This window comes from Symphodus melops (genome assembly GCF_947650265.1).
Source record: "Symphodus melops genome assembly, chromosome: 19".
NCBI classification, from domain to species: domain Eukaryota; kingdom Metazoa; phylum Chordata; class Actinopteri; order Labriformes; family Labridae; genus Symphodus; species Symphodus melops.
The window spans coordinates 11,292,689-11,317,529 of record NC_136709.1 but is presented as its reverse complement, the minus strand read 5'-3'; the positions used below and the strand labels follow the sequence as shown (position 1 = coordinate 11,317,529).

Below are 24,841 nucleotides of genomic sequence, written 5' to 3'. Positions count from 1 at the left end.
CCAGTAGCAGCAAAACCTAATTTAACGTACAATATTTATGAGATTTCCACATGTTTTCTCTATTTCAAAGGAGGGACTTTTGAGATATTAACCCCAAACCTCCCATGGTTGTTTTGCATGTTTTGAGGGGAAGAAGAAGGACCCAACAAATGGGTAAAAATTTAATGAGTGGGAAATTTTACCAAAAAACACATTCTGGTTAAGTGGACTGGATGTGTCAGAAAACACACAACTTTCATAATGTCATCAAATTACATTTGTAAATATTGTATTTTGAACCAAACAGGGATTTACAGTTAATATGTAAATCATTAATCTCATTTAGTTGAGCTTGATATTTATTACACATTTAATTATTATGAAGAGAATAAGTATGCAACAGTAAAAGTTCCAAGCCGGTAACCAATACACAAAGTTAACAAGGGACTCTTTGTTTCTATAAAAGGGGATTTGACTTAGTTTAAGACGGAGATTACGCGACAAAGTTGGACTAAATGAGACTTCGATTTCAGTAGTAGTAACATTAAAACAGATTAAAAAATATACAGGCTAATTGTTTACAATGTATAGAAAAGTGTTAATCTGGAATCGACCATGATTCTGGGAGGTTACGTTGAAACAGGTCAAAATAGTCACGGAATGTTGTACCACAGATGAACTAATCTGCTTTTTAGTTTGTTTCTGTGCATTAGTTTTACTTTTCATTGACTAATATACAAGTGTGTCCCACTTGCTGTCATGTCAACTGTCAGTCTCAGGAGCTGGGTGGAGTAAAAGCCATCAGCTTGCCTACTAGTGCATGTTGTAAAAGGGATTTCTCACACACGACCATAAAATGAACCTCTGAAGAGCAGGCCAGTCCTTTATGGAGACAGCATTGGATAAAACCGAAGTTCTTTATTCCTGTGGTAAAGGCTTCAAGGGCTGGGTGATTTTGAACTGTCTCGGGGAACTAAAGTGATTTTTAACTTTTTTTTCAAGTAAGTCTTCACAGTGGAGAAGGACACCTGTCTTAGTCATTTTAATTGAAGCAGAAAATGGAAGATAATGCTCAGATTATAAAGGACATGGGCGCACAGGAGACTGAGAATAACGGTCCCCAGTCGAAGGCGAAGGATCAAGAGGCAGTTGACCACATTGAATGCAGCAGCTTCCCAAACGGTGCCAGTAGTCCCGCGGTGGAAACGCGTCTATACCAGAAGCGCTGGATGATTGTGCTCCTGTTTAGCTCTTACTCCCTGACTAACGCTTACCAATGGATCCAGTACGGGATAATCAGCAACATCATGATGAAGTTCTACAACGTTGAAGCCTTTGCTATAGACTGGTTATCCATGATCTTTATGCTTACCTATATTCCCTGCATTTTTCCGGTCACCTGGCTGCTGGATAAGAAGGGACTGCGGGTCATGGCACTGCTTGCCAACGCGCTCAATTGCGCAGGGACGTGGATAAAGGTGGTCAGCGCAAAGCCCAACCTATTTTGGGTGACCATGCTGGGACAGTTTGCAAGTTCCCTCGGTCAGGTCTTCATTCTCGGGATGCCCTCCCGCCTGGCGTCCGAGTGGTTCGGCGCAGATGAAGTGTCCACTGCCTGCTCAGTTGGAGTTTTTGGAAATCAGGTGACTCATCGTGAAATTCTATTTTCTTACTTATATGATTGGTTCCGAAAAGACAAGATAAAATATATATAATTAATATATAAATGTACATTTAATCAGAATAGACTGACGTAGACCAAACCGCAGGGCTGGGTGAATCCTTTTAGTGTGCCTTAGGCAAATATTTTCTGTTTGGCCCCAAATGGTCCACCCATATCAAGACACCCAAAAGCTGACTGGTTCTATTTTGATGGGACAATAACTAGCATTGCAATCACTTCATAAAATAAACTCCACATCAATTATATTCAAATAAGTTAAAGAGCTCAATAATGAAGTAACAAGACCAGATTTTTGGTTGATTTGGCCGGTTGGCAATGCAGCCCTGTACCCCAAAACCTGAACATGGAACCCATTTGTGCTTTTCACCTGAGGTAAAAGTTATATAAATAATAAAAACAAATCTCTATTGATCCTTGGACCTCACATCCTTGGACCTCACATTTGTGAAATATTTACCGGTAGGTATTTTAGGTTAGGATAGTCTACCAAAAGTTACTGAGGCATAATGACTCTAGAGTTAAGTTTAAAGTAGGGGCAACCCTATATTTGCGTTACAACCTAGTTGTTATTTTTTCGATACATCTCTATAACTGCCTTTGGCTTTGATATCCTTCACGGTTGAAGAGAATGTGAATTAAGTGAGAATAAGATTAGAGGATTTTTAAGCCTTTATGTATTCTGGAAATATTCCTCTGAAGTCAAATATTTCTTTAAACTTGCATTTGCTCATAGTCTGTGGTGAGAAAGCCACGTGTTTCGATCTTACATGTTAAAGCTTGTCTATACTCATAATACCTGCTTACGTTGAAAAAGCTTATCATAGTTTGTGGATTCCATGTTTGGTGGGCTGTGTTGCATGGATTTGTTGGGTCATTGCACTGACTTCCTGCTGAGCCTCCATGCAAACATTATTAAGCGGTAGAAGAAGTACTTACAGGTTATACTTCAAGATTACACAAAGCATGCACTTAATACGAAATGTAAATCAATCAAAGCAGTTAATATGAACTGTAAATCAATCAATTAGTAGTACAAATCCTGTTGGCTTTTTAAAGTCTACTTAAGCAAAGAGATGGAGTAACTACTAAATGTACTTGAAGTAAGCTCTGCAAAAATTCCCCTTGTGTGTCATGATGTAGCAGGTAGGAAACAGGAGAGGGAGGACCCAATTGCAGAAAAAAACTTAAATTATTTATTTTAACAAAAAGGGCAAAAACGCAAAAACCAAGACTTACTTAAATAACAGAAATCCAAAAATCCACGAGGAAAAAACACAGGGAGCAGGCACAAGAACCACAGGCCACGACAACCAACATAAGACAAGACAATGAACCGACAAGAAACTGAGGCAAACACAGAGACTAAATAGACAAGGGGTAATCAGACACAGTGAGACTAACGAGACAGGTGAGGAACATCAGGGTAATAAAGGCGGGAAACACAAGGAACGAAGAACACAGGAGTACAAAGTAAAACCCAACACTGACACCACCTAAAACCAGATATACAAAATAAAACAGGAAACACTAAAGACTACACTTAAAACACAACACAGGAAATAAACTTACAGGTAACATAGGAGGACACAGGGAAACACACTGAAGACTAAAGTAAACCACACTAGGAATCATACATACACAGAACACGAGGGAAATAATGAAAACTAAAACAAGATTAAATACAGAAACAAAACCAAACCATGACAGTACCCCCCTCTTAAGGGACAGCTCCCAGATGTCCCAAAACCTCAAAAAACCATCCCAGGGTGGGTGGAGGGGGATCAGGCATACAGGCCTTAGTCAGTTCAGGTGGACGGCATGGAGGCCGAACAAACACAGGGGAAAGTTCTGGGGGACGGCCGGGAGGCCGAACAGACTCAGGGTAGAGTTCTGGGGGTTGGCCAGAAGGCCGAGCAGACACAGGAGAGAGCTCTGGGGGACGGCCCGGAGGCCGAGCAGGAACGCGAGAGAGTTCAGGTAAGCGGCCCGGAGGCCGAGCAGGAACGCAAGAGAGCTCAGGTGAGCGGCCCGGTCACCGACCAGTAAAGGGCAGGACCCTTTCCAAGGGCCCAGGAGCCAGCCCGATCAAAGACGAAGGAACGTCAGGCGTCGACTGGACTGCCGAGGAGGAGACGTCAGGTGTCAGCCGGAACACAGAGAAGGAGATGTCAGGTGTCGGCCGGGCCGCAGAGGAGAAGACGTCAGGTGTCGGCCGGACCACAGAGAAGGAGACATCAGGCGTCGGGAGGACGTCAGGCATCGACTGGGCCACTGAGGAAACGTTGTTGGACGTCGGCCGGACTGCAGAGGAGACGTCGTCGGGTGTCGGCCGGACCGCAGCGGAGACGTCGTCGGGTGTCAGCCAAACCGCTGAGACAACGTCAGTTGTCGGCGAACCAGCGAGGAGACGTCGTTGGGCATCGGGGACAGGAAGCTGACAACGCTCTGCCGAAGCTGGTGGCAGACGGCGTTGAGCAGGCACAGGGACAGGAAGCTGACCACGCTCTCCTGGAACAGGGACAGGAAGCAGACAGCGCTCTGCCGGAACAGGGACAGGAAGCAGACAGCGCTCTGCCGGAACAGGGACAGGAAGCAGACGGCACTCTGCCGGAACAGGGACAGGAAACAGACGGCGCTCTGCCAGAACAGGGACAGGAAACAGACGGCGCTCTGCCAGAACAGGGACAGGAAGCAGACGGCGCTCTGCCGGAACAGGGACAGGAGGCAGACGGCGCTCTGCCGAGACTGGTGGCAGACGGCGCTCTGCCGGAACAGGAACAGGAAGCAGACGGCGCTCTGCCGGAACAGGAACAGGAAGCAGACGGCGCTCTGCCGGAACAGGAAGCAGACGGCGAAACAAAACCAAACCATGACATTGTGACTGATATAGTCTTTCTTTTCATTAACATTTAACACCAATCCAATGCTGAATAAGCATTTTATTATGGTAGCAGATCGAAGTAAAGCTAATAAGTACTAGTCCTCTATGGGCCACCTAACTTGTTTTTTTCTTCTGAGAAATTAAGAAGAGAGGTCTCTCTATAATGGAACTGCAAGGAAATCACAGACATCTGCAAATGGTCCCAAACGGTACACTCATTTTTTTTGAAAGAAGCGACAAGTCAAAAGGTTTATGAACTACCGATTTCATATTTTCACAGGCAGCAAATAACACAAGACAGTAGGTTACATCTCTATTTTTTTTCTTAGCCTACTTAAGTCTACTTTTAGTTATCCTACTATAGCTGTTATATTGAACAAACATGAACCATTTAGGGTGTTCACTTCTGCACTGGAAAGAACTACTAAAATTAGGATATAAAAGAAAAAACAACTCAACTAGGCACAAATTGCATCAAATTTGAGAGCGAATTTGCTATACATGTGTATGAAAGAGGAAGAAATTTAACGGCTTCAAAGATTGGTGAAGTTAGTGGCAGAATAGTACTACGAGTCTGCGGCAACATCCGTTTTTCAAAATAAGGTGTTAACATTTTAAAACCCCAAACTATTTTCTAGTAAACTTTGTGTTACAGAAAGTACACTATGTTTCTGACATGGTTGAACTAAGTCCTGCGTAGACTACATGCAAGAGTACTATGAAGTACGTTTACTGTGTAGCCTACTCCTCCATCATAAAGAATGATAATGAGTCTTATTCTTCTAACTTAGATGTATTGTAATAACAGATGTGTCCATTAGTACACCATGATTCTGAAATGGTTGGACTCTGTACTTCTTATGAGTGTGCCATTACGCACGGATGTGGAGGGACACTGAAAGGTATATATAGGTGGAGAGATATTAAACAGAAACGTTCATATCATTTGGTCTAATGTAATTTTGTTCACCAGAGAAGAGTGTAATCTCCACTACTGTAGTAACAGACTGAGCCTGTCCAAACAGCTTCAACCTGCGATGAATGCGCACAGATTCCGCCTCCGCTCTTTATCCTCACGGCTCTTATAATTATTAATAAAACTGATCATACACATTCATTCATGTGAACTTTCCGTGTGAAGTTTGTTGAAGTGTAAAATATTAAAAAGTCGTTATGAGCTGCTGCTAATAGGCTACTATTAGCTACTAATAATTATTAATAGTCCAGAAGATTCAAATTGATGAATAATATTCGCGCGGTACATATAATGACGTCATCATATAGAATGACTTTTCTCAATTATAAACCGCATCATGCAGAGAGAGCGCGAGGGAGGGGGAGCGAAAGGTAAACAAGATGCACACAGTGAATTTACGCACTTCTCCCTATTGATATTGATTATTGTTAATGCTCCCGTCTTTATCATGTTTGTATTTCCACAAAAGGAGTTTTCATTTATAGGAATTTTATATTCATTTTGGAAAACAATTCCTAACATGCCTGTTTGTTTTGAGGCAGGCTCCCATATGGGAAATGACGTGTACACCATAGTCATCCTGTGATGATACAGTGCGTAATGTCTGTGTATCGTAGTAAATCAAATAAGCTACTGCCGATCTCCAGGTATGGTCATCTGACGTTTCTTTTAACCTTTTTTGAGAGTGTTTTTGTGGAGAAACATCCTTAAAGTTGGAGCATGTAGGGGGTTTGCAGCATGTTTACAACTCGTGAGACTTCCAGGAAGCGTAATATGATCGCGAGGAAGCTTGTTGTCCAGATCGCGACAGTGTTTGACACATGGAGCTTTAGAAGCAAAAATTGTTTTATGATCTAACTGTAGTTGTTACGCGTTGTATGGCGCTGTTTTGGAGGAAATGCTCCGAGTATGCTGCCAACAACGCGATTACTCCGTCTTCCACAGATGTCAGTTGTATCATAGACTTCAGTAGGAGGAGGCTCATAATGTAGCTATTCCCTTAAAGACTTCTGAGAATTGTAAACAATGTGGATTTGGGGTTGCAGTTTCAGTGTGAAAGATTGGTCGGTTCTCCCTTTATTCCCTTCACTCCCTCCATTCATGGAATTGGCTCCATGCAGGTAGACGTGGTCTGGCTGGGGGCTACAAGCAGCAAGGGCACTACTGTCCTGCCTTCGGAAACTTCCACTCAGCTTACTCTTTTGAGACAGTCACAGCTACAAAATAGAAAACTCAGGCCTACATAATCGTTTCAGAAGTTATTTGAAAACTTTAAATGGCAGAAAATCTTACCAGCCCAAATGCACACGCATGGAAAATGGGTAAAGATAGAAACCATTTGCATTTTCAAATGACAATTTTTAACTTGAGCCAGATTTACAATACAGATAAACCCTATTAATAATTGTAATGGACTACAACATTGTTTCTTTTTCTTTCTTTCTTTTTTTTTTTTTTTATCAATTATGAATAGACATTTTGTCAGAAATGCGAGATATTTTAGATATTCCATGTTTGATGATTGATTGATATTGTTAACATTAACTCAAAGTATCTAAAACAATATGAGGATGACTGAGGATGAATTGTGTGCGACTTAAATGCTACCACAGTAGTCCAGCACGAAGAAATAGATCTATGAAAAATGAAAAATGGGCCCCTCCTTTCATTCTGTTTGATATGAACTCAATGTTTAGCTTACTTTTACTATTTAGAACCACAACAATATCATATTTCAACCTCTAGTCACCTCTATCTGCAAGAATAACCGAATGCTTGAAGAGGTCAGTGACTTCTGGCACTTGCTGACTTAATCTAACCAAGTCAGTGTCTTGACTTTCTGCCCAAATCAATGCATTTTGTGTATGCAGACATCAAGTATAAATACAGGAAATACATTGTGTAATTGATGGAAAAGGCCTGTTTTATTTAAATAAAGCAGCATAGGTTTTTTTTTTCTTTTTTTTTGCATAAATAGCATGCTGGTTATGCCTGTGATGATGATTAAAAAAAGAATATTTATCTTAACTCATTCTAAAATGAACTATTTTGCTTTTAAATAATTATTATCACTGTGGCTGACTATATGGCTGGTATGTAGGATTGTTGAGGATGGCATATGAAAGGGCTCTGTGTCCTGCTTTTCTGATAATCTGTCCAAATTAAGTGTTTGGGTTATTCCTGGGGTGTTTTTTAATCACTGCACTGAAGCCAAAAGAGAAAAAAATGTGCCACAGTGCCAAGACTCCCTGACAGCATAAATATTTTAATCCAACTTTTTTTTATTCTGCTAGCCTCAGCTCTGCCAGTATTTTATCGCCTTTGACAAATGATATGATAAGAAGTGATTGGAGATTATTAAATCCAATTAACCACAAACACTCTAATTTCATTACTGGTCTTTGAACAGCCAATGTTGTCATCTTGTGTATAAGTACAGAGGCTAGCTTCCTCCCTTTAGACATGCACTGTACACAAATAATGAACTTGTTTTATGTTGTAGTAAAATTATTGTTTGCAGTTTTAAAATCTACAGTATTGTATTGTACATGTATTGATTAAATGGTTTAATGTAAGTCTACGTCATTGCTGCTCCAGATTTAGGTTAATACTTTCACCTATTTACATTTGGCTGTGAGCTCTGAAACTTTACATTGCGTGTTTGCCAGCCACAAACCTATGAGGCTCTAGTTGATCATTTTCGTCTTTGCTTAATGGACTTAAGCACCTTTGTAGAGTACCATGTGCCTAACTTTTGAATCAAGCTGCGTTCTTTGACTGACCCTCCAGATACACTTTCCTGAGCTGCAAGTTGAATCTGCGATGTAAGCAGAAAGGTGGAGTGAAACTCACTAAAGAGGCCACGTGACTCACATGACCAAAGAGGTGTTAAACACCTGAGCAGGCAGGAGAGCGTTGTCAGCTTCAGTCAGGTATTGCCAACACCTCTCATTATATTTGAAACTGCACACCAGATCCACCTTTGCTAACTCAGAAGGACTAATTAGCAGTAATCTCCACTTAAGGTACAGCAGGAGAGCTTGTTTTTGATCAGCATGTAGGAAATACCTGCTGGGTGGGAGGGATTTGTCAGATAAATTTCTACAGTGTTAAAAGTGCCAACCAAGGAGAAATGTTTTTCTATTCCTTCTAGCAGTTAGGAGACGGCTGGAGGACAAGAGATGTGTTCTAATATGAGCTCTGAAGATGAATTATCTCGTGAGTGGACAGATGGATGTGACAAAACCAGAGAGAAGAATTGGACAACTCGAAAAGAGAGCACCAGTTTGGGAGAATACAACCAACTGCCTCTGCAGGACAGTTTGGAAGCAACAACTGCGGACACCGCACAGCTCCTTCCTCTGATGGAGACAAAACTTTACAAGCGGCGATGGGTCATGCTCTTCATCTTCAGCGCCTTCTCCATGAGCAACGCCTTCATGTGGCTGCAGTACAGCATCATCAGCAACATCTTCATGCGCTTCTACAACATCGGCAGCCTCGCCATCGACTGGCTCTCCATGATCTACTTCCTCACCTATATCCCCCTTATCCTGCCCGTCATGTGGCTGCTCGACAAACGGGGCATGAGGGACGTGGTCGTGGTCGGCTCAGCCTTCAACTGCATCGGAGCTTGGATTAAGACGAGCACAGCCCACCCTAGCTTGTTCGCCATGACCTTCTTTGGGCAGTTTGTGTGTTCAGTAGCAACAGTTTATCTCCTGGGGATCCCATCTAAACTTGCGTCCCTGTGGTTTGGTCAGCAGGAGGTATCTACTGCCTGTGCCATTGGAGTTCTGGGAAACCAGGTGTGTCTCTTCTAACCTTCGAGGCTCAAAATGTTATAGAGGGAAAGAGAGCTCAACCTTAATATAAGTGTGTTTAAAACAGCCAAGTACATGTTAACACACGTCAACGTCTGCCATTGAATGTTTGACTGAGTCCACCTGTGTGTTCTTTTTAATTTAGTTTCGAGTTTTCTTCCTGAGTCGGTATTGATCACAGTGAACCATTCTCTACGCAGTTGGAGGTTAATGTGTCCGTCTTATGGGGCCTACCTCAGTTTATAGGTATGTCATCTTGCAGAGATAAGCAGTTTAAGCACAAGTCATTTTTCCTATCACTTCCATCACTTTCTCAGATGAATTCATTGTGTGCTACAACATGTGGTACAAGTAAATATGATGCATACAGCTTTAACAGAATGAGTTCAAAGGTTTCTGCAAAGTAATTTTACAGTTTAAGGATAGCTCCTAAATGACAATAGAAATGACAGGTCTTCTTTCTTTAACCACTGCCAAAGATTACAGGAGACAGGCGTGTGATATATATTGCCATGATCCAGAGAAAACAAATATGGCCAAGTGTGTTTGATTTAAAAATAGAGAGGGGGATGTTTCTTCTGATTGTCCTAAGTATGTTTGTGTATGTGTGTTTTATATTCCCCAACAAGTGGAGATGTTTATGGCGGGTCTAGTGTACTGCTTGAACCGCAGAAGCTCCCATGTTTTGGGTAAAACAATGTTGAAATGATTTTAAACTCAGAAAGCTGCGTCCATGGTAAGCTGGCCAGGACTGCTGTCAATGTGGTTTTGAGGTCCTATTTCCTTCAATTTTACTGGTAGAACTGTGTTTACCTTGTTTGTAGCTGGTGGGAATGGAAAAAAAAACCTGGGCGTGTCACATGGCTTTCATTTTAAAAGATCATGGGACACATTTGAGATAAGGATGCAGACATTTTGCAGCAGGGACAGAGTTTTCAGAGACTCTGACCTGATCCAGAGCAGGTCTCCAGCAGGTAGCTCGGGAGCTACTGGTTGCTGGCGGACAGGTTGGCTGATTCAGTGTAAAGTAATAATGTTTTCTTGTACATTGACATTCATTTTCAGTAACATAGCTGGCTGTGTGGCACAATAAGTTCATGTTTTCTTCGTGGACCTTGATGTGAATTTAAGTTTAATAATTGTTTTTTTGCAATTTCACACAGTAGCTTAATTCAGCTGATGTGTGCTGTGTAAATAAATGCAAGTGATGTGATGGAAGTAGCCCTTAGCTACTTTAATAATTTCAAAGTAGCTCTCAGGTGAAGAAAGGTTGGAGACCCCTTATCCAGAGTGATTTACAACGGATTTCAGTGAAGCTTCATACTTTAGTTTTGCTTTGAATTTATTTTTATACTACTTTACAAGCCAATAAAACAGTCAATGTTCACTGAAAGGTTGAAGTATTACTTTTTTTCTGTGAGATTGCAACATACTTTTAAATCCTTTGATGGTCATTAACCTCTGCAACCTTTTTTTCCCTTCTGTTGAAGTTTGTCCTCTCTCACCTGCCTCAGTCCAAACAATGCATCCCGCTCATTGTTGCACATGTTCTTGTTTTGTCCCTCAATCCTGATCCCTGCTGTTTAAGATAAAAGGAAACATTGTTGATGCTGTTGACTTGCCCACCAAGACTTTATTCCTTTTTCCTTTGTATGGAAAGGAATAAAGTCTGTCTGTTTACGTGTAGCCCACATTAGCAGAGAGTAGGCAGGATTTCTGCAAAGCTTTGAAGATCAAACAGAAGGAGGTTTTTGTGTTCTAAAAATAGTTTCATAAAAGAGGCCAGAATAAGCTTTGCACAAGTTATCAAGTTTTGCCTTACTCATTCATGATGAACACAAAATAGGGAAATAGTTTTTTTTTATTCCTATAATAATGTCCTGCACATTGTTCACAGGTTTGTTCCTCCTTAAAGAACATTTCTTGTCAGCGTTTGCCCTTTTCCTTCCCTCCTCGGATCAAACTTACCGGGCTGGAGTCCCCTCTGGAATGTTCTTGAGGCTGTAGGAAGCTGAGGAAGTTGGCACAACTCATGTGGTACTCAAATTTGGAGAGTTTAGTACCAACCCATGCGCCCCTTTGGGTTATTTGTGCATTTTGAAGCGTGTTTTCCTGACAGAGTTGACATGTTGATGAGATGGTTACTGCCTCTCTCATACATATTGAAACAGCTTGTTAGCTTAGATTGGCAATAAGATGTGTCCCAACAGAGACCAAATGAAACTAAATTGACCTCCCAGATGGCCGTTCCACATCAGACTGGTTCTGTTGAAGGTCTCTGCCTCTTAAATGAAGTTTTCCCTTGCCACTGTCACTTTGCTGAATATTGTTTAGTGCTGTGCTCATGATGGATAAATGTTAGTTCTTTGTTGGTAATATTGGGTAGAGTAAGGTCTTTCACTTGCTTTTTGTAAAGTTTCTTTAGGTAACATTTGATATGAATTAGTGCCGTACAATTAAAGATTGATTGATGGTCAAAATAAAGGCATGTACATAAACACATTTACAAAAGACTGCATTTTTTAACAAAGACATTTTTATGTACAAACTCCATTGATTCACATCAGATGGATACGTTATTACATGGGCAATTCCATGCATCTACTTTTAGATGTTATAACTTTGTTATTTGGGATTCAGGAGAGGCAGTACTTACAAGCATAGGAACTTTGTAAAACAGTAGTAAGACATGAGGAGCTGTAGTGGTGGCTGTGGCTCAGTTGGGAGAGTAGGTTGTTTCTCAATCGGAAGGTCAAGTGTTCAATCCCCAGCCACATGTCTGATGTGTCCTTGGATAAGACACCCCAATTTACTCCCTCTGCTTCGTCGGCAGTGCATGAATGAGATTATTTACTTCAGATTGTCTCATTACATAGCAACCTCCACCATCAGTGTCTGAATGGGTAGTTGTAACGTGCAAAAGTGCTTTGAGTAAGTGAGAAGATTAGAAAAGATCAAGTCATTATTCAAGATCAAGTCCATTTATCGTTACCATTTAGATTATAACTAATATTTACACATATATTTGGCATTCATTGCTCAGCCAGCACCTCAAGTCAAGTGCTGACTGTTGGCATTTAACTTATTATTATCTCATAATTCTTTCTGTACATGTTTTGAATTTGTCCGTTACATCTTATACAATATGTTTACAATCAAGAGTAACCATTGCCCACAAATGTCCAGCAGTCAAATCTCAGGTGGAATAGAACAGATAGAAACGAGGGGATTAAACAGGGACTTAAACAACTGAAACAACTGAAATGTATATTATGTTTATATATATATCGTTTCTGTACTTGTAAAGATTCCTTTTCCCTTTAAGTCTGTCTACTTGCTGTAACTGTGTGTGTACGCAGTAATCAGCTACAAATGCAGGGTCTTTTTTCTTAATGTTCTGCCTCTTGCCTACAGATGGGTATTGCCATTGGGTTCTTGATCCCACCTATCCTTGTGCCTAACGTGGACGACGTGGATGAGTTAGCACATCACATCAGAATCATGTTCTACATCACTGCAGGAGTTGCCACCGTCATCTTCATCCTTGTCATCATCGGTAGGTCTGCAAGTGAAGCTGAGTATAGATTCACGCACACACTCACAGAGTAGATCCGAGCTCTTTGCTCACTCATGCGAAGAAAGCTGCATGTGCCTTTTAGTTTCATTTAATATTATATATCCCCTTACTGTTTGGTTTTCAATTTGTGTCGCAATATTTTCTAATTATTATCTTTTTTTTTTTTTTCTACTTTAGGGTGTATTCTTTGTGAATAGTGTTATTCATTACTTTATAGTCCAGTTTCTTCTCTGGTTGCTGGCCTTTTCATGCAGCTCCGCAGAAACACTGTGATGTGCTTTCTACTGAAAAAAACCCTCCACATCACATCACTGCAGCTCAAGAGGAGCAGCTGCAGTAATTGCTGTAATTGTCCACCTTTAGATGTGATGTGTTTTGACACAATGTGAAATACAAGCAAGGAGTCAGGAAGCCATAGAAGTGTTTTATGTAATCATCTCTGCCCTCAGCTCAGCTAAATCCTCCTTTCACTAAAACTCACTGACAGTCAGAGAAAACTTTAGAGGATTTTTCTTCCCTGACAGTCATTTACTGGCACAGAGAAAGATCCTTGGTTAACACAAAAGGGCCATTGCTCTGATTAATTGTGGCACCTCAACCCTATAGTGATATGTTAATACATTCAGAATTATTAGATTTATTGTATTGTATACAAACAAGTGTGACTTTGTTTGGAGGCAATGACTCCCACTGCTTCAGCCTTGCCGTACATTATGAATGTGTATGAATGGGACAAGTTAATACTGATGGTCACTTTCCAGCCTCTGTCGTCAGTGTGTGAGTAGTCAGTAGTCTAGGAAAGTGCTTTAAAAGCTCAAATCCATTTACCATTTGCAATTAAAGTAAGTAATATTATTTTACTTTGACTCAGAGTTTGATCAAAAGTAATGGTAGTTTTTTTTTACATAATCTGTTACAAATTGCACACACTGCATTCAAGTATTTATGATTAATAAACCCAATAAGAAGACACAAAACGTAACGTAAGACTTTTCATTGTAACAAGTACTTACTAAGTTTTAATTCCCACAGAAAATGCAAAATAAGGAATTACTGCAAACAGATTTAGTGAATTATAATGTGTCAAAGAAAACAGTTTGCTCCAAGTGAATAGTCTACCTTTGATCTCCACTCACATGGGAATTAAATAGAGAAGTTAGTTTAACTATAAATCAGTTACAAGTTTTTTTAGTCACTCAGTTATCATGCAGCTGTTGTGTGAAATCACTAAAGACACTAAGAAGTTCATGTTTGTAAATGCCGATGCAGCAGCGCGGGATTAAGCGTCTTGCTCCAAGGCCACATCGGACATGTTGCTCAGCTGGGGATTGAACCCTTGACCTTCAGGTTGAGACACGATGACTCTACCAACTGAGCCACAGCCGGAGACACGGACACAATAACTGTCCACAGTTCAGCTGTGAGATCAGTTCGTAGATACCAGAGCATTCAGTTTCCTGCTTGGTTGTTTATCCAAGGTTTTAAAAGTTAATAATATCCTCTCTCCCAAAGCATGTCTGAGAGAGAGAGAGGCAATCAGTTCCTTCGATCTTGTTAGAAAGTAAACAAGATGTTAATCAGCAGTCTGTGGGTCCTGCAGAAAAGGTTGTAAAGGAAGGGTTAGGGTTAGGCGAATGTCACTACAGTTGTTACTAAGAGTGTGTCTTGTGTGCAGAAGCGAATCTGGGCCAGGTTACATTTTGGTCACTCTGCTATGATACTGAGACTAATAATTTAAATTGATATTAGATCAGTTATAAAAGCGGAGGAAAAAGCATTACAAATGACTTCAAAATATATAGCATTAATTCCCCGCCCCTTCACTATAAGAGAACAGGTGATCACTTCAAGCTAAATGAAAGGAATACTTTTCTCTCTAAGATCATAAACCTCTTATATCTTTAACACAAAAGTAATCTTCTGAAATATGTGTGTGTGTGTGTGTGTGTTTTCTCCAGTGTTTCAGGAGCGACCAGAGATCCCTCCCACTCAGGCCCAGGCTCAGGCCAGGAACATCCCCCCTGACGACTACTCGTACATGGCTTCTATCTTCAGACTGCTGAGTAACAAACCTTTTATGCTCCTGGTGGTCAGCTATGGTGGGTCCCTCCAACTTTAGGAACAGACTTTTGAATGTTAATGTTAGCCTAAAACACCTGAGTATTGATTCTGTACTACACCCTTGTTAATCTGTGCCTCTAATCTTTACGGTGAATACATGTCATCTAGTGTGATCTGGAAGTCTTTTTTTACGCCTTCAGAGCTGTTTGAAATGACACAAAGTAAATAAGTGGCAGCCCGTATTAAGAGCTGGATGAGTTCTGTAAAGGCAAATAAAAGGCTTCAGTGTTCAGGCTTCATCTCTTTTGACTTAACAAACACAGGATCCAGGATCACATGATCCTTTAGAAAAGGTCTAAAAATAATACCGTCCCACAATTCTTTGCAGCTGTAACTATAATGCATTGTTGAGCCATCCAAGAAACACGTTATTGGCATAAGAGAAGATCTGTTTGCAAATCTTGTGAACATTCACCTGTTGTGTAATTTCATATACGGTATATTGAAAAACAGGTGATAGATTGAAGTGAGGGTGAGCATCAGCAACTGTTCTTTATGTGGATATTTTTGTTTCACATTGTCATTTTGTATTAATTTAAAATGTAATTTAACAAGTAGAAACCTCCATTGAGCTTAGGAATCTTATTTATAAGAATGTCCAGGCCAAGAGGGGCAGCAGCACATAAAACACAGAGCAATTACAAACACAGATCAACATATCCTGAGTCACAGAACAGAAAAGTAATCAATTAAAACGTCTACAACCTGAAGCATCTTCCACCAACACCTTCAATCTACTTTTCAAAAGATTGGAAGAAACCAGTTCCCCCAGACACAGACTCCCCCTGCAGGAGATTCCAGACCACAGAAACGCCACACCTGAAGCTTTTTGTTTCTCATTTCAAGGCAAACTTTCTGAACAGATAACAAAAATGAGTTTGTGACTGGGTTGCAGAGTGACTGTGGCTTCCAGCACTTTTCAGCTGCAACTTAAGCTTCTTTACAAGTTGCTGAATATCAAGCTTCAAAGAATCCAATGTATTACAAATACATTGGTGATACAGACTCAATCAGATCACCCTGAGATGTAACAGTAAAATGCAGGTTGAATGACTTTTTCCTTGAGTTTGTAAACATCGTGAGTTTAGTTTGATCAGGATTCAAAATTAATCCAATTGAACATCTTCATCAGTAAATAAAACAAACGTGTCCTTTTTTTCAGAGGATGGTTAAGTTAATTTGATTTAAGGATGATTGGTAAATAAGTAAGCCAATCATACAACAGAACTAGTGTGGGCTACATTGGTAGTACTGTTGATGGCCCGCAGTAGCCCAGTCTGTAGGGGTTGGGTTGGGTTGAGTTTGGAACTGGAGGGTCACTGGTTTAAGTCCAGGTTTGGACCTTGTCTGGAAAATGTAATTTCCCCTCGCAGTTTTTAATAAAGTAAATTTTCTCCTAAAAAGACAACACCTGTTCAACAAGATTTTCAAAGACATTCAAAGTAGAATGAATTGTAATGAATTTGTAATAAAATAATATATGTGAAGTGGTTTTTCGTACCTGGTCGGGAAAAAGTGTTGTAAAGGTTTAAGGCGGAGGTCCTTTTTATTGACAATTAAACAGTTTATCATTGATCCTGGCTGGAATGTTGGAGCATTATGGAGGTGAAAGGTAATACAGATACAAAAGGCTCAAAATAGATGTCTACATAAACATGTAAACACACCATGTTTATCAGCTGTTGTTACAGATATGATGATGTGTCATTGTAGCGCATGAACGTCCAGTACATTGCCGATGTGTAACTTTAATCTAAAGGACTTTTGAGTTGTCAATCCTTTTGTCTCAAAGGTCACATTATAATGACGTCATGTAAATGATTACTAATAGGAAGAATCCAGAAAAGTGTCAGGCTGTAAACGTGAACTTTTACAAATAGATCACTTAGCCACTTGGGCCTTCTTCTTGTGTTGCAGGCCTTCTCATAATCATTTTGTGTTTGTTGTCTGCAGGGCTGAACGTTGGCTGCTTCTATGCTGTTTCAACACTGTTGAACCGAATGATCATTGAACACTATCCTGTAAGTCCCAGTGTGTCCCTCTCTAAAAGAAATGCTACGATGTTATGCCTCCTCAGCTTCTTTACCTCATTTTTTTTAAATTAGTTTCTTCCATATACTCAGTGTCACACCCAGCTGGTTGAGGTTTCTTTCATCGTCTTGAAACAAATAACTGTAAAGCTGCACTGTAGAGGACCCTAATACAGATAACAGGGGTCTTGGACTTTTCATTGTAAATGGCTCAGAACTTCTGTAACAAGATAAATGTAGGTTGAAAGATGTCTAATGTAGTCCACATTGTCTTTCCTCTTAGGGTGAAGAGGTGAATGCTGGGAGAATTGGTCTGACAATAGTCATTGCTGGCATGGTGGGGTCGCTCATATGTGGACTTTGGCTGGACAAGACCAAAACCTACAAGTAAGATGTTTCTATAAAATGCATTTAAACCATACTCTTTGAAAGGATAAATACAGTAACAACAAAGGATCAAAACATGGACAAACTCTCCACTAATTGTTTCTCTCTCCTGAGAAACAATCACTACAAGACACCAGATCTTCAATCTAATTATTACATCTCAGTCATTTCAAATGTTATGTATTTGCTACATTTCCAACCACAAATCATACTTGTATACTCTTCACACTTTCTGTGATCAGCAATATGAATAAAACCATTTTCTTTTTATTATAGGTAAATGAATAGGAGCTTGTTCCCAACATTACTGAAATCCTTTAACAGATTGTATATTTTTACTGTGTTGGACTGATATCCATTACAATGAAAAAGTTCTCCATTGAAGTATATTGGTCCCCTATTTTACAGATACCTCATAAAGGGAGTGTCCACATGTATTTGAGCATGCATGTATAGGCCTATGCTTTATCTGCTTCTATGTTTTATAGAACTGTAAACTACTAAGTTCTTCTTTGTTTTACTACAAGTAGAAGTGTTGGCCATGCACAGGTTTTTTGAGGCAGTGCGTCAAGTTAAATACAAAAGCAAGCTTGCTAACATGCACAAAATAATGCTAATTCTCAACATGTTTTGTTTTGGGGGTTTTTTTGCAAAAAAAAAGTAAATGTTCAACTGTTGACCATGTGTGTCTAATGCATTATAGCCCTTAAGGAAAAGGTAATTGGTTTGACATCATTCAACCATTTGGAGACCATAACCGTCTATTGAAACAGCCATTCATACTACGAGCCTGTCAGAAAGCCATAATTAAGCTTCATTTCCTTTATATGAATTTGTGATACCAAAATTCTGAAGGAAGTGGACGAACAGGATTTTGAGTCTTCAGGTTAAAGACTCAGTCGTGTAGCTGCAGCCTTAACTGTTCTGTTACACTTGTGTGGATGTCTTTTAAATCAACCATTCACTGGGAGATGTCTGAGTGAATTCAAGCTTTTGTTCAAAGAGACCACGAATGAGAAATCCAATGGAACTGCGTTTGAGATCTGAAGTAGCTCTCAGGCTTATCTGAACTGACAGACTGGTCCTCCCAAGTCACATCTCAGACCTTCTGCCTTTTCATTTAACATAAACAAATTTAATAATTCAATCTTAATATCTGAAATGTTCAGCTGGGATCCAATTATTAATGCTTTCTTTTTTATCTTGATCATCCATTTCACAACTTGTTACTTTCCCCCAAAGAGCAGCAGCAGCTTAGTTTCAGTAGTTTTCTGAGTAATGTACTGTAACACGTAAGCTTGGTACACTACCTTCAGTGAACTGGCATGCAAACTAATACGACTTCAGTCCTCAGATTCCTTAAATGCCATCAGGAAGCTTCACTGTTAAAGCCCTCGAGCCCATGGATCCATGTTGTTGACCCTCACACTCCTATTGTCCCAAATAGAGCACACAGACTTTGTTAAATGAACGAAAATGTTTTGCAGCATTTTTCTACGCATGGGTGTGCAAGAGACAGCCACACCAGAGTAAGCCTGTTTGTGCAGGTGGCCTGGTTTAAGAGGTGTCCAGTGATTCAGGAATATTTCTGATGCTGAGTTTTCAGAAAGGGACGACTTATTATGTCGCCATTTTGCCATAAAGTTAGAATGAAGAACACATTTGAAACATTCTACTCTTTTAATGACTAAGTAATGCATGATTTTTGTAGGCAATACATCTCTCCAAACGTTTAAAATATTGAAATGATGCATGTTGAATGTCAAAGAGAAGAGCTCATGCTTACACGAGCCATTAACTTTCATTGTCTTCCAGGTTGAACTTGAGATGTACGGTACATTAGGTTTTTTTCTAAGAACTCATGACATTAAGGGATATAGTTTGCCCCTTAGAAACCAAAAGGTTTTTATACAAGCTAATGTTTGAGAATTTCTTTGTCCTGATCGTCTTTTCCCGGCATTAAGCGAGTGAGGCATGCAACAAGATTAGGATTTAAAAACTCTTATTTTAAGATAAAATTAGATGCAGTTGGATTTCTTTAATGATTGTAGTGTATTTTAAGACACTAGTGTATTGCAGTGTGCAAAATGTAAAGCATGTGTTCAGTGCATCTTGGCTGTGGTTTCACTGTTTTATGCATTTTCCTCTCCTGTCTCCTCAGACAAACCACCTTGGGCATTTATCTCCTCTCTCTGATTGGAATGCTGGTCTATGCCTTCACCCTCAACCTGGGTCACCTGTGGTTGGTTTTCATCATGGCAGGACTTTTAGGGTAGGGCACCATTACAGAGGTTATACATCTCACAGCCATGCATACTAACATGCTAAATAATTGTAAAAAAAACATTACAAATATTTCTCTTGTCATTATAAACATACTCTGGTTCACCTCATGTTTCTTTTCATTTCCTCATCTGGCATTAGGACTACTTTGTCAAAGCCCAATTATTCCTTCTATAATATTCGCTTCTACGTGCCATTTCTTTGTAATTATTATTTGTGGTAAGCTGATTATGCCCAGAGCTGGTTTCCATAGCAAATCCTCTGTCTGGCTTTTATTCTCTGAAACTCAGACAGAATGTATTATACAGGAACATACTACTTTACAGAGCTGATTTTCTGTTACTGGCTTTAAAGGAAAATTACTGCTGCTCGAACTTTTATTTTGGATTTTCATTTGACCTTCATTCCCCGTCTGTCTGTCTGTCTGTCTGTCTGTCTGTCTGTCTGTCTGTCTGTCTGTCTGTCTGTCTGTCTGTCTGTCTGTCTGTCTGTCTGTCTGTCTGTCTGTCTGTCTGTCTGTCTGTCTGTCTAGCTTCTTCATGACAGGATATCTCCCCCTGGGTTTTGAGTTTGCCGTTGAGCTCACCTATCCAGAATCAGAGGGAACCTCATCAGGGCTGCTTAACTGTTCAGCTCAGGTTAGTATTGTGAACATTTTTAATGTAAAGCATGGATTAAACATATATAATACCATTTTTTTTCTCATTTCAGATCTTTGGAATCATTTTCACCATTGCGCAGGGGAAGATTATTGATAAATGGGGTACTTTAGCGGGAAACATCTTCCTGTGCATCTTCCTGCTGATAGGATCTGTAATGACAGGTAAGATATTCACCTTCCTCTGATTCCTCTGCACACTTCCAGTTAACGACACGTAACGACGTCCCAAACATCAGTAAACATTAAACTCATGTCAGCACCTGTGGACAAAAAGCATGTCCCATTAGAGGCACTAAGAAATGACATGTTGTTTTGTAGTGGTTAGGCAAAACTGAAAATACCCTCTTTATCAGCGTTCCTAAATTATATTATGCAGTTTGAGCCGTTTTAATGACAATTCTGCCCCCTAGTGGCCAAAAGAAGGATCAGAAATTATTACAGGCATAACTCAATAAAGATAGGGATTGACTTTTTTTGTTCATGCTGAATTGCAAACAATACTTCACGTGTGTTCCAGAAGTATTCTCTTTCTCTATAATGTTTGAAATATTTTACTAAACCTAAAACCTAAAGTCAAATACTATGAGTAATCTCTCTGATATTCTATAACATAACAACCTGCTGCTTAACACTTTCAAAGCTACATTAATTGACATCAATGCTGTAATTTGACACCTAGCCCTCTGTATGGAAAGAGGAGACTTAACTTGTTTTGTAGATATGCTGTAATATGGGGTAACACTGAGCTATAGCGTGGCACTTTCCAGCCACCTCAACCTTTGAGTCCAAAAATAAACTGTACTGCAGATGTGAGTCATCAGTCATCTGCTGTTTTCTTTCTTTGATTACAAATTGAATACAATTGCTCATAAAACCTTTCCCTTTTCTCTGTTTCTACCACAGGATTCATCAAATCTGACCTCAGGCGACAGAAGGCCAACCTTCAGGCTGAGGTGCAGGCAGCGAGTGTAAGTACATTTGTGTGTGTTACACAAAGTCAAAGGTGGGATCTTCACATCCCTGTGGGGAGGGAATGTGTGAGATGCCGCCCTGACTCTGTGCTTTAGCAGTCCTCACACTGAAGCTTGCAAACCAGGGAATGCGCTTAGACTGCATAATGAATTGTCTTATACAGTCTCTGGGAACACAGGGTGGCACTGCGGCACAGGTTGAAATCTTTTCTTTAATCTCACTAAAAGCATCCTCTCGCACACTGAATGCAGAACGCACAATTCTGCTCTGTCTGACAGCTCTGCCCCTGGCTACAACAGCATGTTCCTAATATATTTCAACAAACAACAACTCTGTTTTAACTTTTGCAAAGACGAGCTTTATTAATCTTTTTATGGGTGCAGTTGCCAGCTGTCAATCAGATCAGTAGTCTGTAATATCCATTTTATAAGTCAATAAAATGATGTGAATAAGAATTACGATTTTGAATACAAAGTACAGGTTTAATCTAATTCATCTGGGACATACATGATGACGATTTTTTTGTTAATAGATGTTATGTTATATACTTCCAATTAAAATTAAATCACACAAAATAAAACTAGGTGGTATTTAGCTGCTCATAATTGCTTTTAATTTAATTTTGACCAAGATTATGCTTGACGTGTCTTTTGCTGCTGACTTTTTGCTTTGGCCAAGAAATGCTCCTGCTGTGTTTCTTTCAAAACTTACAGTTCTAACAATAAAGCAGCTGAATCCTGCAAAATAACAACTTAAATCATATATATACGATAAATATGATGACCACCAGTAGGTGAGTGAAACTATCATAAAGCCAAACCTTAAATAAAATGACATGATATTTTGCATGATTTGCTGCATGATGAAACGAGAGAACACCATATCAGTGCATGTCGCAGGCAGAAATGATTCCCAGTTTAGACTTCGTTGGAGGCAGTGTGGTAGTGGAGATGGTGTGTAAAGGATCACGAGGAGGCCCCTCTCAGAGGTGTGACACCAAAGCTATCGTTCCAGCCTACAGGCTCTGTGTCGTCGGTGCAGGACTATGGGGCCACAGCGAGCAGCGGCCCCTGGCAACGGGACTCTTGACATAAACCCACAACCTCACTAAAACCAAAACACACCTGGGAAGGTAGGGGCACACACGCTCTGCATTAGTTAAACTATACATGTAAAGGACAAGGGCACAATTTTAGTTTCATAAACTTTTTTCTCAATTTAAAGTGCCACAGAGCCTGTTGCCATGGTTTTGTAATGGTTACAACGCACAATCGGTTTAAATTTAAGTAAAAAAAAAAAAAAAGTATTGACAGGCATTCTGTTAATTTCTACTAAAAGCTCATATTTAAGCTCCTGTAAGGAAGTTGCAGTTTTAGTGGGGTTTGAAGCCTCCTATGGAAAAAAGGTAACCTCTAGCTGTTCTTGTGTCTGTCTGTCTGTCTGTCTGTCTGTCTGTCTGTCTGTCTGTCTGTCTGTCTGTCTGTCTGTCTGTCTGTCTGTCTGTCTGTCTGTCTGTCTGTCTGTCTGTCTGTCTGTCTGTCTGTCTGTCTGTCTGTCTGTTCATTTATAACCAGGTAAAATTCCTCACAGGCGCTTTAAAAATGAAATTAGTGTTAAAAAAATGCTGCTGCAGTTTCAAGCTATTTTGTTCGAAAGGTTGTTTCATTCCTCAAAAAACTTTTTTAACAGATCATTTGACATTTCTGATGAATGACGGTAAGAACTGTGAAAGGGAGTAGGATGTTATAGAATTCTGGTCTGCATTATTGTTTTGTTGTCTTTCTGAATTCTGTGATAAGTTAACATGTTTGTGTCCTTTTATTAAAGAAAATGTATCCATTTGTTGGACAGTGTGTTTGTAATTGTCTTTTCGTGTCTCATGTCCTTTACAGACAAAAACAGCTGAAGTAGAAGGAGGCGTCTCTGCACCTGTTATCCTGATTGAGAGGAAGTTCTGAAGACACTACCTCACGCCCAGACAACGAATCCAAACACTGGCACGTCGATGAACATACATATACAAAGAGAAGCTGCTATGAAGACCAAGTACATGAGACTGAGTTCACACTGAGCAGTGATCTGTGAAGCTTTAATGTACTGTACAACACGCATCTCTGGCATTCAAACTAGAGAGGCAGACTGATATCTCAAGTGCAACTTAACTCATCCCAAAGCAAGCACAAGTCAATCATGCACAAGGAGAACACACTTGGAACTACAAACGTTTTAAATCAACATATTTAGTACACGTTTATTTTATTATTTTATTTAAAGTAGACATTTGATACTTTTTAATGATGTTGCATTTACACTGGCTACAAATGACTACACTCTTTAACTGACATGAACTTTTTAGTGTTTATTTCCCCAAGCTTCCTCCAACCTACTCTCATTACTCTTGATAGAGTGTTCTAGAAATGAATTAGCAAAATTGAAATTCCTATTAGTGGACCAATATTTTGTGGAACTGGCCTCTGTCGTTTCATTGCTTTAAGGAGCAAGTCTAATGCTGACTGTTGAGTGTTTTCCATTCAGGGTTTTCATAACTATGATCTGATGGAAGTTTTTACTCTTTAACTGCTGATTTTAAATATGAACAATTCAATGCGTCAGATGACCATTTTGAAGGTCACTTATGTCCTTGTAAAAGTGTAAGGGATCATTAGAGGAAATGTTGAGATAGCTGCCTGAATCAACATGTCAGCGTGTGGAATATTAAACCTATCAGAACAGCACAAAACATGATTGAAGGATCAGGCAAAACATGCTTTGATCATCATTTTTGCACAATGAAATGTTTTTGATGCATTATGTTTTTAGATGGTGAAGTTGTTACTGAGAAATGTAGTTCATGCTGTGTTCAATGTTTCGCTTGATGTGGCTAGTTCCTGTTTTAAGATTTATGTGATTCAAAGAGGTGCCATTTTTTCCGTGGCATCTTAAGAACATTTTACTGTGCTGTTAAAAAGGTTTCTACACCCTTAAGAGTTAAAGAATTAGTTCTTGCTGCAGTGAGATTTCTTTTAGACTGCATAGAGCTTAGTTTTTTATTTCTTCTTGAAACTACAGTGAAGAGAAAATGGGTCAACTATTTGAAAAGAAAATATTAAAAACAGGACTCTTCTGGAGTCTGTTTGCTCCATATTTTACTGGATGTCCTAAAACATTTTAACTGTATGTATCTCTGGATATAAAAAAAGAGTGTAAAACAAGTTTTTTGTATTCAACAATTTTAAATAGCACAATGTGTTCTTTAGCGCTTTTGAATCTATCCTAAACAAAAGATAGTGTTTTAAGACATAAATCATGTAGTAGAACATCATACTTTAACCCAAATATGAGATCCAAGCAGCACAGGATAACAACCGCTTTTCTATAATCATGCTTAAAACTCGTCAATGCCCCTGAAATAAAAATGTCTTACAACCTAGTGTTTACAAAGTAAACAAATACGTCAGAAATCCCA

General features: G+C 39.6%; 1 protein-coding gene across 4 annotated transcripts; it reads left to right on the top strand.

The window, feature by feature from the left end:
- Nucleotides 1-753: 753 nt before the first annotated feature.
- Nucleotides 754-24,519, top strand: flvcr2a (FLVCR choline and putative heme transporter 2a). 4 transcript variants are annotated; one of them, XM_079370129.1, is made up of 11 exons: nucleotides 5,977-6,167; nucleotides 8,678-9,329; nucleotides 12,759-12,900; nucleotides 14,880-15,020; nucleotides 16,996-17,063; nucleotides 17,356-17,459; nucleotides 19,621-19,731; nucleotides 20,275-20,380; nucleotides 20,454-20,565; nucleotides 21,307-21,371; nucleotides 23,268-24,519. In XM_079370129.1, the coding sequence occupies exons 2-11, from the start codon at nucleotides 8,703-8,705 to the stop codon at nucleotides 23,331-23,333; spliced, it is 1,542 nt and encodes a 513-aa protein (XP_079226255.1). In that variant the 5' UTR covers nucleotides 5,977-6,167; nucleotides 8,678-8,702; the 3' UTR covers nucleotides 23,334-24,519. The 4 variants fall into 4 exon arrangements, with proteins under 4 accessions (XP_079226256.1, XP_079226255.1, XP_079226253.1 ...); XM_079370127.1 differs by having other exon boundaries at nucleotides 22,390-24,519; XM_079370128.1 differs by lacking the exon at nucleotides 23,268-24,519 and adding an exon at nucleotides 22,390-22,507 and having other exon boundaries at nucleotides 8,675-9,329.
- Nucleotides 24,520-24,841: the final 322 nt, after the last annotated feature.